Genomic DNA, 17,313 nt, shown 5'->3' on the forward strand with positions numbered 1-17,313 from the left:
TGTAGATTATAAGGCTGTTCCACAACATTTGTACTGCTGAAGAGATCATTGTACTATTGCATGTAGGTGACACTGGACCACTGGTGCAAAGTGAAGTTGGATTCGACAATACAGCCGCATATATTCAAAGTGCAACAAACAGAAAAAAAACAAAATTTGTCTTAGTTGCTATCATTTCTTCATATCATCACAGACGAGCTGCAGGATGTTGACATCTAGGCTCTTTGGGGGACACGCCCTCTGTTTCTTTGTTCTTTTTCTAGCGAAAGACAGTTCTTTATGAATAAATTCAGAGCCAATCACACTCCTCCTGGATGGTTTTGTGACTGTGCCTCTCAGCACTGAGGAAGCTTTCCTTAACGCCCAACGTCATTGACAGAAATGCAACATTCACCCTCACAATGATGAAAAGGACAACTTTGCGTCTTGTTGCTATGCAAAAAATTGCTATGCTGTAAAGTTTATAGATAAAACTGCCATTTCTGTGGCAACTTCAGGTTTTTAGCTTATCTTGCTCTCAACCAGTTTTATCATCCCCATACAGCTGGAATAGATAATGCTGATCAGTTCAACTCACATATTATGCTGTTATTCATTAACACCTGTTTAGAATAATTGGTTAATCATGCACTGGGATTTATGCGCACAATTTCTCATCTAAAAAGAGGTCCTTTTCAACAACGTACAAACATCTCACTGGATTAAGTCACTATATTCAAAAGGTTTGTTTAGAAATCTATATGATATTTCCTGTTAACATAAAAACCTATCTGAGACCAAAAAAGTGCCTAAAATCTCTGTGCAACAGAGTAATCAACAAAAAGTAAAATAAATGAAATATCATAAAAATGTCACTAATCTGAAGCAAAAACTACATCATGACTTTACAGACCAGTGTATTCTTACTATGTTTAGATATATAACCGTTTCTGCAAATATATTTCTATAAAAGCAACATAAATTATATTTGGAACAAATAATTGCAATGATTTCACCTAGTTTTTCATCAGTTAAATTGTTTCTTAACAATCTATTAAAAAAAATCTATCCCTGTTGTATCTGTTAAGGAAGAACTAGTGAGGCTCAACATCTACTGTAGTTAAGTTTTAAAGGGGTACTCTAACAAATTAGTTTTGTACTTCTATAATGTTGGGGGAATTTGAAAAAAGAAAGGAAAAGGAAAAGATTTTCTGAGTTGTAGCTCCCATAATGCAGCTTGATGACTTGTGTCAATACGTCCACCTTGTCTGAAAACCCTTTAATGTTTCAAACTGCATTCAGTTTGTAATACAGGGTTTCCATGAAGTGTTTCTAAGATCACCCTGTGAACATCATCAAGTGCTGTTTTCTCACACTTGACAAATCATCTTCAGAGTCACAAAGGACATTGTACCACTGTTCTCATATGCTCAGTAGTACTTCTTTGTGACTTTCAGAAAGATCTTTCTGTGTAAATGGTGACGTGCTCCTTAAAGTAGCAAATGGTTGAATTTTTTTTTTTTTTTTTTAAATCAACAGGTTTTTTTTCTCTCTGGATGAAGGTTTTTTACCAACGAAAGCTTGGAAAATAGACACAAAAAAGAGCACTGACTACATAACAGGTTAAACTAACTTGTTGTGAAAATTGCTTGGCATGTCATAATTAAAGGTGGAGTCTGTGATTTTGGAGAAAGATTATTGATATTTAACTCAGAATTACTGTCCCTCTCTGTTGTAACTTTTCCCCCCAATCTCTCATTTCAATACCTTTCCCCCACCCTGCTCATAACCATGCTTTTATCCATTTACAGAGATAGGGTCGTGTACAATCAGTAGATGTTTTTCAGCGCATAAACAAAACAAACAGCAAGCACAACATAAGCAAAAACTCAGCAAATTTGACAAAGAACTATCATGGACTATGATAGCGAACTTCACATTTATAAAAGTTAATAAAGAAAATAGCACAGAATTTCAAGGTAATAGGACAGAAGATGGATGTAAGTGCTTAGGAGAGGGTTCAGAAATAACAAGGAACAAATGGAGAGGAGCAAAAGATTGGAAAAGATGAAAACCATCAGTCCTTTACTGGGTACCTTGCTTTTGTATCGTTGCTCTCCCAGTCCGAAGCGAACGAAGAACTGACCTCCCTGTGTGTCCAGCGGCAGCTCCTGACCCTCAACCAGAGTCACTGACACAACAGAAGTCCACAGCTGACTCTTCCTCAGGGATTCTGCCAGTCGAACACTTTGAGGCCCTCCTGTCTGCAAAAGCCACAAAATTGGAAAAAGGTGAAGGAAGTGGGGGAAGGAGACAAACAGACAGATTAAACTGATGCTTTTGTGAATTAAATTAAATTCCGTTTCTACTAATGCATACATGCATCAACAGACCGGATAAAGAAAAGACACACAAGCATACTGCACAGAAAAGGGACCTTACTTCTGTCACCTACACTATAAAGTTTTCAAAAAGATAGTTACATGCACCAAAGCTGTGCTTTAAACGTTACAACAAGCACATTTAGAAGACAGCTAAGTGAAACATTATCTCCTCTCGAATGAAAATGGAACACTAAACCTTCATTTCACTAAGAGATTAGGAAAAGCTTGTAGTAACTACAGTGTAGAAAAGCATCTCTCTCTGCCACGCACAATAGGGAGCCTTATTCTAAGATAATTAGCTGAGCTTACATGAAGACACAATGCTGCATTGAGATAAATTTAGCCCAGATTCAATTAACACAGATCAAGCTGACAACTGCGAGAATGTCTGATTCCGTTCTGCATATGCAAAAAAATAAAATAAAAATCACGTTTCAATTAACATGCCGCACTGCATGCACTTGGCAGAGTACAGTAAGTATCTGAAGCAGCAGGACAGCATGCACTCAGCGCTCGCTTTATTAGCTACTCCTGTTCAGTAACGCAAACAACTTCCAAAAACACATAACAATGTGGCTGAAGCTTAAACAAACATGCAGAAAGAGTCAACCGTCCTTTGAGATTTATGCACCACAGAGGACAGTGTGCAGAAAAAAAGCATGCTAAGCAAAAAAAAAACATGCATTCAGAAGCTGCTCTGGGTGAAAACACCTCATTAATAGGAACAAAATGGTCAGATCAATTTAATAGACACCTGGAAATATTCTATGTTTTTACAACTCTCTCCAGATCCTCTGAAAATACCAAAAGCACCTTCAGCCTTGTACCCTGTTGATTTCTCTCCAGAGCCTATTGGTTCTTACTGCCAATATAAATCTTAAAAACATGTTACAAATACAGTGCTTCATTTTTAAAAATAGACTTACTTGGTCTAGTGTGACACACAGCTTATGACAGTAAATGGTAGCAAAGTGCAGATGTGGTTGCAGCTGATATTACAGTCCGTTTTCCTGATTTCATGACTCTGCTGTACTTTCAGTCCTCATACAAAATACCTCAGCTTTTACTGTTGACTCTAAACACAGAAGTTCATTTTTGTACTGAAAGTGGTAATTTAGAATGTTTCGCAGACAACTGATTGTTCTTTATACCAGACAGATAAATCTAGTAAAACGCCAACAAACTTTTTGTCAATTTTCCTGAGATGTGGTCTGTTTTGAAAATGTGGTGGTTTGCTGCCCTCTTTTGACAAAAGGCAAAAATGATTTGATCAAGCTCAGTACAGGTAACTGCTAAAATTAAGGAAATACAGACAAGTCTGTTGCTGAATTTTGTGCTATCGATTTGTCTAGTCTGACTTGTATGAGAAGGCCAAGCCTGAGCATGATGGAAGAGACTAAAACCTTTAATTGCAGTTTTTTTCCTTGGTGTAAGGAAGCCTCTCTTTTACATTTGACATATCTGTACAGTGCTGACCAAAATAAATGTCCCTTGTTGTCTGTCCAGTGTGTTCCACTCATCATGCCTTACCCTAGTACTTAGTTTTCGTTTTTGGTGCCACTTCTGCCGGCAGGAGCATGCATGTTAGGTGCAAAACAAAATGACACTGTGGTTAGTAGGCCAGACAATGAAACATCACAAACATAAATATGGAATAAATCCAGGGCAGAAAACGTATCCCTGTTGCCACAACACATGCAGTGAATAAACGTGGGAGCTTGCCATACATTGCTTCTTTTACTCTCTCCATCTCTGAGTGACAGACTCATGTCCACCAGCACGAAGCCCATGTCCTCCTCGAGGCTGTTTGGGTCATCCAAGGGCAAAGACAGCTCATTGACCCTGAAACAAAGTCAACTTCAGTTAAAGTAAAACGGATGTAGATGAGAGATGGGTCATGTGCCATGAAGGATGCAGTATATGGAGACCAGTTTATTCAGACAGTCTCACTTTATCAGCCCATTCTGCATGAAATATTATAATTCAGACTAAAAACAACCCTGTGTCATCACCGAGCAGCACAACATTCGCCAGCAGTATTCTTCAAATGGATATTTAGCAACTGAATTGCTGCAGAGTTTTGTGGTTAATGTATGTAATGGAAGGAGGCACAATAATGTTTAAAACATACACATAGTTGCTAGATTATTGTCAAGTACACGTGTGGAAACTAAAAATAATGTAATAACTGTTTGAAAATCTAATATTTCTTAGAAATCTAATCAATTTTGCACCTGAAAGGTTTTATATTAAAGGTAAAAGTGTTGTTACAAATGATCACGATTGTATTTTATTAAACTTTAAATCAAGTTAAGTGGAAATTTTATTTTTTGAAAATTATTGCATTTTTTAGTGCAGACTGTAGAGGGTTTTAGTGCTACAAACTTTTACAGTCTAATACAATACGATACAATCAGGTGATGCCATAAATGTTAAGTTTACCATGTTTAATTGACACATTGCAACGGGGTGGTTTTATTTGTAAAGCTGTGGTGTGTCAGTTATGAATGCAAAGATGTCCATATCAATTGTAAAATTTAACCAACACTTGTATGCATACTACCATTCAAAAGTTTGGGGTCATCCAGGCAATTTCATGTTTTCTATGAAAACTCATACTATTATGCATGTGCTAACATAATTACTCAGGGTTTTTTAATCATTAGTTAGCCTTTCAACACCATTAGCTAACACAATGTAGCATTAGAACACAGGAGTGATGGTTGCTGGAAATGTTCCTCTGTATCCCTACGAAGATATTCCATTAAAAATCAGCCATTTCCAGCTAGAATAGTCATTTACCACATTACCAATGTCTAGACTGTATTTCTGATTCATTTAATGTCATCTTCATTTAAAAAAACTGCTTTTCTAGTGACCCCAAACTTTTGAACAGTAGTGTACAATGCAGCTCTGTCAAGTGTGTTTTACAGTACAATGTTAACTCGGCGCATGGCCTTAAACGTTTGTGTGGATTTAGGCTGTGTACAAATGGGCTGGTAAAGAAGAAGAAAAGATGGGAGTTGGAACACTTTATTGTAAGATATATATACATTTCTAGTAGTTGTGGCTTAAAGAGAGGTGCAGAAATGTGGAAAATCATGCACACTACAACCCCAAACACATGCATTATGCACTATGAGCACATACTACACAGCACACGCTCACTGTAAAGTACAAATCAATTTTTAAAAAAATGCCACTGGTAATTCAGGACATACTAAAATTAAATTCTACAGTGGAAGCAGCTCCACAGTGAAACTGCCACTATGCTGTTGAGGCAAGTAATTATTAAGCACATTTTAAAATTTAATTTCAACCTTTATAAGCCAAGTGCTTGCTAGACCAATGCACCACCACAGCTTACAGTGCAGTGAAAAAGTATTTCTCTCAAATTTTTATTTTTTGGCATATTTTCTCCACTTTAATGTTTAAGACCATCAAACAAATGTAAATACCAGACAAAGACAACCCCAGTAAGCACAACATGCAGTTTTGAAATGATGATTTTATTTATTAGGGAAAATAACTATTTAAAGCTACCTGGCCTTGTGTGAAAAAATATTTGCCCCCTAAACCTAATAACTAGTTGGTCTTTCCAGACTGATAGATGTCAATTATTTTATTTCCCATATGTTGTTGAATGTCTTTGGATCGCAGCTTTTTGTTGCAGCTTTTTGAGATCTTTTGGCAGACTTCATTTTGTCAGACAGGTTCTAATTAAGTGATTTCTTGATTTAAGTGATTTCTTGATTGAACAGATCTGGAGGTAGTCATGCTTGTGGTCATGTGTGGTCAGTGAAATTAAAACATTAAATCATCATTTAAAAAACAACATTTTGTGTTTACTTTGATTATCTTTGTCTAATATTTAAATGTGTTTGATGGTCTTAAACATTTAAGTGGGCGAAATATATATATATATATATATATATATATATATCAAAAAAGAAGAAAAATTTGAACTTCCAAATGCTTTTTCACGGCACTGTAGCTTGTACGTCAGCCAAATAGCTAGAAGCACCACAGATGTGTATGAGGTAAATTGGAAGAAGCATCTCCATAACACATTCACCAGAGAGTGTCTTTTCGCTAGCTAGCCAGGTGGATGTCCAATGCTGATGAAAAAGCCTTAACCTTATGTCACTTTCAAATACGAAAACCCACTATCAGTCAGTTGTACGTATTACCACTGCTCACTTCAACTGCTTTCACCACATACTACACTCACAGTTTCTCACCAGACTCACTTGTCAAACTCCAGATTAGTCAGGAGGACACTGGCAGAGCCCATGAAGTCATCAGTGGTCAGATCACGATCATATACCTGAATCATGTGAAACACCAAGAGACTGTTAACACAAAGAGCATCACACAGACAGTAAATATATTATTTAGTAGCTGGATGTATTACTGCACGGTCCATGGAAACTCACACAACTGTTTTGGAGTGCTGTGAAAGGTTGACACACACTGATCATGGATTTAATACTACTATGACACAGAGGCAGTAAGAAACACTCAGTGACATTTAAACTTTTGACTAAAGCCTCAATCTACATATCGACTATTCCTATACAGGTACAAATTAGATTTCCCCTATAAATGTCTCCTGGGCTGCTCTGCCTGAGGTGCAATCATGTTAATTCCTCCACAGCACTGTGTATTGCAAAAAATAAAATGGATATATATGTGTGTGTGTATTCACACACACACACACACACACACACACACACACACACACACACACACACACACACACACACACACATTATTGGCACCCCTGGTTAAGATGTGTTGAAAGCCTTAAAATAAGTTCAAATTTTAATTGCAGAAGCATACTCTCACACTGAAAATTGTAGAAAAATGTATTATAGGAGAAGATTAGGTGATGTTTTGTTCGCAAAAGGGGGTTGTACAAAGTATTAACATCAGGGGTGCTAATAATTGTGGCACACATGATTTGATGTAAAATAATTATTTCTTAATGTGTGATTTTTTCCCCCACTGAATAAATGCACTTGAATAAAAGGTTGGATTTTCCTCTTTTTTTCATTGTGGTCCCATATTATTTAGAAAAAAACTGAATTTATTAGAAGCTAAAGAACCCATCTTAACCAGGGGTGCCAATAATTATGGACGACGCTGTATATATCTAACAAGAGAAACATATAAAGCCTTAAGAAGAAGCTTCAACCTGAGACAGAGAAGTTACCTTGATGTAAAGTCTCTGATTCAGATCCTTCACAGGTAAAGAGAAGGACTCATTCCATATAGGGTTGAGGTTTTTATAAACCACTTTGCTTTTGTAGAACGTTTTTCCATCCAGTTTGAATTTTATGTATGGGTCACTGGTACCTGAAATAAAAAGACAAAAATGCAAACATTATTTTCATTATCTAAGCTGCTCAAACTGGTAGGAGGTTTTGGCAGCTTGTAAAATTACATCACCAGGACACAGTTTCTGATGGAGATGTTTTATGGGTCATTCCAGAATTGGAGTACATTTAGACTTCAAAATTTTTGAAAAATAAACTTTCTCCTTTACAATTTTCTGCTCCATATTTGTCAATAATAGGTAATAAACTATCAAAGGTCTGATTGGCTCAGCTTACACATAAATGGGACTAGTTTTATTTGTTGTTTGCTAACCCTACTCTAATCACTGTAACAGGGTTGCTAATCCAAACTAATCTTAGCTTTTTCTCAGGAGTACAAGTTAGACATTTAGCTAGCTGTTACTACTGACCAAGACGACAAACTTAGTGATGGAAAAAATTAAAGAAAACAGTAAAAAGAATTTGTTTCATCCTGATAATATGCAGATGAAAATTAGCTTAAAGCTATCTCTGGTACAATGCATCGAATGGAAACATTTATGTTTAATATTGTACATGGTCCCTTCTTAAATAAACTCATAATAATAATAATAATAACAGTGTTGCATGAGGCAGATTGAAAGATTCAATAAAGGTCTATAACATTATGAAAAAAAGAAAAATAGAAGAGAGGACGTAGTTTTGCTCTACCCATTCTTTTGGAAAACCGTTTGATGATGTTAATTCCAGTGTATCATGTGATTCACTGTTTTCTTCTTCTTCTTCTACCAGCTAAAAAGATTATGGTAACAGGGCCTTGTGCATCTTGTGGGACACATGCTCCATGCATAATAATAATTATTTAAAATATGTTGATGAAAAATGTTTCTATAATTACAAAAAATGACATTTAAATTTCGTTTTAACCATTTTACTTGAGATGCAAATTTTGTCATCAGGGGGCAGGATGAGAAAAATGTCATTTTAGGAGGAACTTCAGACTTTTTTTTGATATTTTTAAAAACATTTTTCAAACATTCTTTTCTCCTTGTTTGTAAGATTTGGTCTCAGTACAAGTAAATTTACACAACTGTATGCTTTAGTATTTTGTATTAGAATTAGTAGAAATTTCATGAGTGGTACGTAAAATGTCCTCCAAGTCTGGAATGGCCCTTTAGCAGCTGGGGAACAGGCCATGCTGTAGCTGATACCTCAGCCTGAAAATAACTGAACTCATTAACCAGACCTTTAAGCAACAGAAGTAATTCATCCTGTGTTGGTTTAGTCACAACTTCTCCACTCTATATCCCACCGCTGAAGAGCAAGGTTGACTTGTCATCATGACTGATGACAAATGAAACTCCCTCTAACTTCTAGCAGATTTTTTAAACAGTCATCAACCCACGTTACTTCACTTCGAGTGAAATCTACCAGTTTCACGTAAAAGGGAGGCCTGACCCTTTCACAATGTCATCTCTGATGTAGCTGTAAGGAGGATGTGGTTTTGTTTTCCTCCCTAACCGATAGGACCACAACTTCCTGAATCAACAACCAATCAGATTTCAGCTTCCACAGTAAAACTAACAGCAAATGAAACTCTTTTGCGTGTGGATTTATAGGTTTACTATTAACACTGTACCACATATAAACAGGGAAACATGTAAAGGTGACTGCAAGATTACACACTTCCTTAATTTATTATAAACAACTCATTACATTTCATTTTTGTTGTGGCTCAGTTAAATAATTTTATTTTCAAAGCCAAGGAAGTCAGTTCTATGACTTATAGCTATTCTGTCAATCAACCAGGTGAGGGCAGCAGTCTACCAAACAGTTTGTGGACAGATCATGAATTATTTGGTCATGCTGCATCACTACATGAAGATCCCTAATTTCTTGTTGTGCTAAAACAATATGAGCCCAACATTACAAACCTATTACACAACAAACCGTAAAGAAACAACTAATCAGCACATGCTTTGAATGCTGCGTGCATAACTTTATCAAACTCAAAAACTCAAAGATTAATTTGCACTGCTGTTAGAAGGACCTTACAATACAAACAATGATGTGGAGAAACCAAATCCTACTGTGGCTAGATCCCTCCCTTCATTTTCTGGATCACCTTTACACAAAGTGCGATTGTGCAAACACAAGAGGAAAATGCAACCCAAACACATGCCAGGAGTGAAAGGCCTACTGTATTGAAAGCTGGGTGTGGCTCCGACAGGTTCTAATATGCTGCATGGAATTCAGGACTAGCCGTGTCAGCCACTGAGTGTCAGGTTAGCTTCACGGCTAACCTGACACTCAGCTGTGTTTGGTGTCCCTGGAGTCAATAACACAGTGTGTAATCGAACAGACATTCACGACCGTCATTAAAGAGTCAAGGCTAAACACACAAACTGAGGTTGGTGCAAACAAAAACACTAAATGTGAGAAAACAGTGATGGCAGTTTCTAGTAAATCTGTAACATCGGAGCACCCTTTTTAGGGCAAATTCAATTCTAAAGGTGGAACGGATTTAAGAACTCAGACACATTGTACCATGAGAAGACAACCGGTGGAATAAATTAAGAACGATAGTTGCACTTACTCATCAGCACCAACATACACAAAGAGTAGGTCATGATAATGTAGGTGACAAACCGTTAAACCACGTCTAAGCCCTAAACTACAACATAAGAGTGAGAGAAAGACCAAGGTGAAAAGAAAGAAGAGCACATTACACATAAACTTACACGTGCTGGGGGAAAAAAAAAAGATTCTTAGTAGAATTATGATGTAAAAACAATGGCATGAATGAAGCATTGGGTAAATGTATTCCTGGTTTTAGAGCTCTTAAAACTTTCAGGTGCAAGAATTATACAGATGGAAAAAGCTAACCAACTTGCAGGGAAGTAAAATACTGAAGTTGTCATCAAACCGTGATCTTCAGAGTGCTGAAGGGATAGTAACGAGATTTATGAAAGAAACAGAAATTTACCAGCACACTTCTCATTTTCTGCTATCTTTCCTAACATGTTTAATTTTTATTTGTCCCTGCATTTAACAAGGTTTCTTATTCTGACCATTAAGTTGTCCTTTACCTCACATTTTGTCCTGTTGATTCAGTATTGTTTACACAATTTCCTTCAGAATGAGCTGGGTTTTTTTTTTTATACTCTTGATGTCTGCATACACAATATACTTTGTCTGTAGTGCTACTGGACTCAAATGCAGCTGCATGTATAGATCCTATTACCCAGGTACGTAAAATGATCCTCCTAATGTCCGTGTGCCACCTCATTGTATACAGACAGGTGGGGAAGCTGATATACTGGAAATATTACTGCGCCATAACCTCACATTATCTGAGCTTTAGCAGTAGCAGACCTGAGATGAGGTTCTTACCACAGCGGTCTCTGATGACCAGGTTGTGTCCTTCTTTCAGGTTGATGGTGAGCAGGAAGGACCTGGGAGGATCTCTGACGTTCTCCGACACATTCACCGTCTCGTTGCCCATCTCACTCTGGAGACGCACATCAATGTATTACCAGTAGTAGGAGCAGCAGGTCGACTGATACATCTAAACTTTCTCTGAAAGTCAACAGCTGTATCTGATTATAAACATCCATCATAAAAAAACATTACCATCTGATCAGGATATATAGAAAACATCCTGAATGTATCTTGACAGGTGGTGGAAGAAGCATTCAGAATCTTTACTTAAGTAAAAGAACCAATTCAACAATGCAATAATACTTCAGTTCAATTGCCAGCAAATAATAAATATTACCAGCAAAATGTAATTAAAATTTTGAAACAAAAGTCCTGGTTTGATCCCTCTGACTGATGTATTAATACTGTATACCTGCCAGTATCAGGCAGTTAATAGTGAAATGTCAGAGTGCAGACAGTATGTTACCGTTGTAGCTACTGCAGTTAGAACTAGTTTAAACTACTTTATATTAGAGCTAAGCAGTTTGGGGAAAAGGTCTAATGGGGATTGTTTTAACAGATATTGTGGTTTTGATTTGAGTTGCAATATAATTTTTGAGCTTCAGTTTAATACTCAGTGTTCCAAAGATAAAAAAAAAAAAATGTAATGGAGGATTACCGTATGAAATACCATCAAAAAGATGACGGTCACTCAAGGAGGACTCCATGAATTTGTAAAGCTACTGACACAATAGTTTCTGTTGCATTTTAAAAGCTTTTTATATTATCTACTGTGTAAAGTCTTCATCTTACAAAAACCTAGTAACGAAAGCTGTCAGAAAAATGTAGCAGACTAGAAAACACAAGATTTTCGTCAGAGATGTAGCTGAGTGGAAGTACCACAAAATGGAAAGTACAAGTACCTCAGAGTTGTACTTAAGTAAAATACTTGAGTAAATGCACTTAGTTACCTTCCCCTGGTCCAGACACTCGATGTCTTATCACATCATTTTGCTATATTTGCCTTTGTCTCATTACATTTCAGTATTAAAGTGTAAGTGCAGTGTCACAAAATTCTTGCATCAGGGGTTTAAGAACAGAGGGACTGTTTCTGCTTTCTAATCATAATATTGTTATATTGTGGTATTAACATTATTACTGCTGTGACACAATGCCCTAGAAACATACAGTGCCTATCATAAGTATTCACCCCCTTTGATGTTTTACCTTTTTATTGCTATCATAAATCAATCATGGTCAATAAAATTTAGCTTTAACAAAAAAAATTATTGGAAAAAACTCTTTAATGTCAAAGTGAAAACAGATTTCTACAAAGTAATGTTAATGAAAGAAAATTATATAAATAAAAATAATTGTTTGCATAATTATTCAATTTTAATTTAATGGTCTAATTCAATAGAGGTCCATCAAATTGTTGCCAATAGTCTCACAATTAGTGAAATGAAGATCACCTGAGTGGTGTGGGTGTGTTTCAAATGATTGAGTTGTAAAACACCTGTGTCTGAAGGGTCCAGAGAGTGGTTGATCAGTATTCCTGGCTACCATTACACCATGAAGACAGAAGAACACTCTAAGCAACTCAGGGAAAGGGTTATTGAGAAGTACAATTCAGGGGATGGTTACAAAAAAATTTCCAAGGGACTGAACATCCCCCGGAGTTCAGTGAAATCAATTATCAAGAAATGGAAGGAATATGGCACTTGTGTGAATCTGCCTAGATCAGGCCGCCCTCGTAAACTGAGTGACCGTGCAAGTAGGAGACTAGTGAGAGAAGCCACCAAGACCCCTACAACTACTCTGAAGGAGTTACAAGCTTCAGCTGCTGAGATGGGAGAGACTGTGCATGTAGCAACTGCTGCCTGGGTTCTTCACTGGTCAAAGCTTTATGGGAGAGTGGCAATGAGAAAGCCACTGTTGAAGAAAAGTCATATTAGATCTCGACTAGAGTTTGCCAAAAAGCACGTGGAAGACTCCATGGTCAAGTGGAAGAAGATTCTTTGGTCTGATGAGACCAAAATTGAGCTTTTTGGCCATCAGACAAGACGTCATGTTTGGCGGAAACCAAACACTGCACATCACCAAAAACACACCATCCCCACTGTGAAGCATGGTGGTGGCAGCATCATGCTGTGGGGATGTTTCTCAGCAACTGGACCTGGAAGGCTTGTAAAGATAGAGGGCAGAATGAATGCTGCAAAATACACTGAAATCCTGGGGGACAATCTTTTTCAGTCTGCAAGAGAACTACGTCTTGGGAGAAGATTTATTTTCCAGCAAGACAATGATCCAAAACATACTGCGAAAGCTACACAGGAATGGTTAAAAAAGAACCAGGTAAATGTTCTGGAGTGGCCGAGTCAAAGCCCAGACCTCAATCCTATAGAGAATTTGTGGCTGGACTTGAAAAGGGCTGTTCATGCCCGATACCCGCGCAACCTGACAGAGCTTGAGCAGTTTTGCAAAGAAGAATGGAGCAAAATTGCAGTGGGCAGATGTGCAAGACTGATTGAGACCTATCCACACAGACTCACTGCTGTGATTGCAGCCAAAGGTGCATCTACTAAATACTGACTTGAAGGGGGTGAATAATTATGCAAACAATTATTTTCATTTATATAATTTTCTTTCATTAACATTACTTTATAGAAATCTCTTTTCACTTTGACATTAAAGAGTTTTTTCCAATAATTTTTTTTGTTAAAAAAGCTAAATTTTATTGACCATGATTGATTTATGAAAGCAATAAAAAGGTAAAACATCAAAGGGGGTGAATACTTATGATAGGCACTGTAACTGGTTATGAGTTTTAACCACAACATTCAGACATTTGAAGATGACTTTTTAGTTTTGTTCTACTTTCACTACTTCATTCTACTTACAGGTTATACACATGCTGAACTCTACTACTCATCATTTTTGGACTTTTAACTCATATCGCTTTGGCCATGTTTCTACTGCTTCTACTGCATGCTTCTTTAAAGAACACACTCAGCTGAAGGGTTTATACTGTTGTGTTCTTTGTCAGCCTATACTTGTCATCCACGCAATGGATTATTTAATCACTACTAAGCCTCTTCACAAAATCCATGCATCTTTCAGTGAAAAAAAACTCGTATCGTCTGGAATCACCCGGCTTAGTGTCCCAACCCTGACCGGCCACAAAAGCCAGGATGACACACATTGAAGCAAACAGCCCACTATCCCATCATGTCCTGAACAGGGCACAATAATCTGGAATTAAACTTTGACATGAGTCTGTGTCAGAAAAGCACGATGCTGCTGTCTGCATGATACAGAAAACACTATCGCAGTCATTTGACAGAAGCAGTCTACTGCAGAGTCCTTCTGATCACAGAGATGTAGCGGAGGATAAAACCAACAACACTCATCTTTTCAGCATGACAGCACAGTTTCTGAGCTATACATTACAACTAGCATTAAAATATGTTAATACAGTGATGCTGGATCATCTCTCAAATTACCTAACGCCTAAACTGGAGTTTGCACTTACATTTTGGTTGTCCTCGTCCTCTAGCATGTGACCGTTGAAATCATGATTATCATACTGCAGAGACAAAGATAAATACTTTTCAAAAACCTATCGTGTGATATCATATGAAGAGGATTTTAAAAGCAAAGCAAAGTCCGAGATAATGAAAAAGTAAAGTCTCAGTCTGCTGATCAGCTAAAGGTCAGGAATTGATCTTTCTTTGGTATTTCTACCACAAGCACAAATCCTCTGATTAAAAATTCCTATGTCCTGGGGACTGAACAGAGAACTTTATAATGAAAAAAAGGAATTTGCTTTGCTGCTCTCTCTCTCTTTGCAGCACAGAGTAGCTACAATTGTAAGCGTTTTCCTAACTGTAGAATCACAAGAGATTGAACAGATTTTCTTTTAATTTTGAGAAAAAAATACAAAAAACAATATGTTAGTTCTTCATAGCTGCTTTCTAAGAGTATCTATTACTTTATACACAATATACAGATCTTTTAGAACCCCAATGTAGAACATGGTCTAGTCATATAACTAGAATAAAGTACATGTGTTGCTTGACCAAATAATGTCAGTATGCTGGAATGAAGACAAGGCATGAATACTACCGTTTTTAAATTCTCTAATGTGGTTTTAGCTTAACTTGCTCCCAAACCCAGTTTTAAAACTTTGGTTTTCTGTGTACAGCACATTGTCTCATGTGTATTGTCCTTTACTGGAGAGTAAAATCAAGCTACTTTTTTTGACTTGTCTAAAAGCTAGATGTTGACAAGGCCAGCAAGACTGAGTGTGGCAAGACTAGCAGCTCTGGGACGCTGTTCTTTGAATCAGTGGTGCTATATGCTAATGCCAGCATGCTAACATGATGATGTTTTGCAGAGGCAATCTTCACCTTGGTTACCACCTTGGTTTACTGTGTTAGCATGCAAACATTTGCTAATTAGCACTAAATACAAAGTCGTCGTAGGGAACAGTTTTCAAGATATTTGGTTGTAATTTCAAGTACTACAAAAAATATAATTTGTCCTGAACAATTATTAATCCTTTGGGCTCCATGGATGACAGCAGTAATTTCAAAGCAATCTTTCTAATAACTGCTGAAGTATTAAACTAAAGCCTCAGCTGTTAAATACTGAAATATTTCATCAGGTACAGTTGTGAACAGCAGCTGGCATACATTTGTAAAGACCATGAATGTCATCGCAGTCTTGAGTTTCCAGTGACCCAAATAACTCTAAATTTTATATGATGGAATCATTGAAATCTTAGTCTTTGTAAAAAAAAAAAAAAAAAAAAAATTCATGCATTTACGTTCCTTCATAGATTTGCTGCAACAACTGTTACCATAACAAAGGTGTGTCAAAATGTGACCAGACAACACCCAGTACTTGCTAATGTAGTTCAACAACACACATACCTGTTTACTACCAATGCGACCAGCACGTCATTTGCTTGTCCTTCTGCGCTGTGGTCACCCCACCTCTCATCAAAACCCCAGTCACAAGGAAACCAGGCAAAAATATTTTAAAAAATAATATATCTGTGTAGGTTCTCAGTCATCTATGTCATGGTAATCATAGGTGCCTCAATAGAGTGCAAGTGGACTTCTCTTTTAGGTTTTTGAGGACATTTCACCTGCTATCCAAGAGGCTTCTAACTGACTGATGGAGAGTTTTAGATATGTATAGTCCCTCTGGCTCACCTGGCTAATGACCCATTACCAACCTAGGATTCTGTGTTGGACCATGCACTCGTGAAGCTGTTGTTTAGTTTCCCCTATGAACGGTGCTGTCCATGTTGAGGAGGATTTAAGTCTCAACACTGAAGTTTACAGAAAATATACACACACAGACCATTATCTGCTGTATGATTCCCACCAGCCATTAGAACATAAGTTGTGGGTCACCAGAACCTTACAGCACCGGGCTAAGAATGTTTCTTCCAATCCAGAGGGACCAAATAAGGAACGCACTCACATTTGGAAAGCACTGAGGAACTGTGGCTACCCTAACTGGACGTTCATCAAATCAGTGAAACGATCAGGAAAACAAAGCCCCATAGTGAGCAGAGAAGCAAAGAAGAACAGGAAGAACAATATCATTCTAAAGATAGCTGGAGAATCCAAAAAATACTTTCAAAAAGATTTTCTTCAAACACAACATACCAGTGCACTTCAGACCCAGCAATAATCTGAGACAAAAACTAGTTCACTCCAAGGATAAAACATCAACGCACAAGGAGAGCAACAATTTATATGCAGTCCAATGCAGCAAAGACTTCACAGATTTGTACACAGGAGAGACTAAACAGCTTCACAAAGCAAATAGGTCAAAACAGGACAAGGCTCAGCATCCACCTGCATTTGAAGGATAAGGGACACTCCTTTGAGGACAGTATTGTAGACATTTTGGACGGAGAAACAGATGGTTCGAGAGAGACGTGAAGGAAGCATCTATGTCAAATTAGAACAACCATCTCTGAATAGATGAAGGGGTCTGCAACACTACATGCACCTATAACACTGTGATGAGGTCTGTCTCTAGAAAGTTTCACCATCATTAACCTCTAGAGTTACTCCTAACATATCAGATTCACAGCCTCTGTTATGTAAACTGGCAGCTTCATCTCAATGACTGCAGTCATTCCTGTTGTGAAATCTGGTTTCAAAACCATTCACACCTGGAGACAGGTAAGT

At 37.3% G+C, this 17,313-nt stretch overlaps 1 protein-coding gene across 1 annotated transcript in view; it reads right to left on the reverse strand.

Moving 5' to 3' along the window:
• LOC110964935 (multiple C2 and transmembrane domain-containing protein 2-like) overlaps positions 1-17,313 on the reverse strand; it is a 47,322-nt gene that overhangs the window by 14,160 nt on the left and 15,849 nt on the right. Inside the window, exons 3-9 of the mRNA XM_051960455.1 lie at positions 14,634-14,687; positions 11,075-11,192; positions 7,579-7,721; positions 6,614-6,690; positions 4,091-4,205; positions 3,894-3,926; positions 2,076-2,243 (exon numbers count right to left, since the gene is read on the reverse strand). Coding sequence (XP_051816415.1) covers positions 2,076-2,243; positions 3,894-3,926; positions 4,091-4,205; positions 6,614-6,690; positions 7,579-7,721; positions 11,075-11,192; positions 14,634-14,687 — 708 coding nt within the window. The remainder of the gene's footprint in view (positions 1-2,075; positions 2,244-3,893; positions 3,927-4,090; positions 4,206-6,613; positions 6,691-7,578; positions 7,722-11,074; positions 11,193-14,633; positions 14,688-17,313) is intronic.

The sequence above is a fragment of the Acanthochromis polyacanthus genome, chromosome 2 (genome assembly GCF_021347895.1).
Source record: "Acanthochromis polyacanthus isolate Apoly-LR-REF ecotype Palm Island chromosome 2, KAUST_Apoly_ChrSc, whole genome shotgun sequence".
NCBI classification, from domain to species: Eukaryota; Metazoa; Chordata; class Actinopteri; family Pomacentridae; genus Acanthochromis; species Acanthochromis polyacanthus.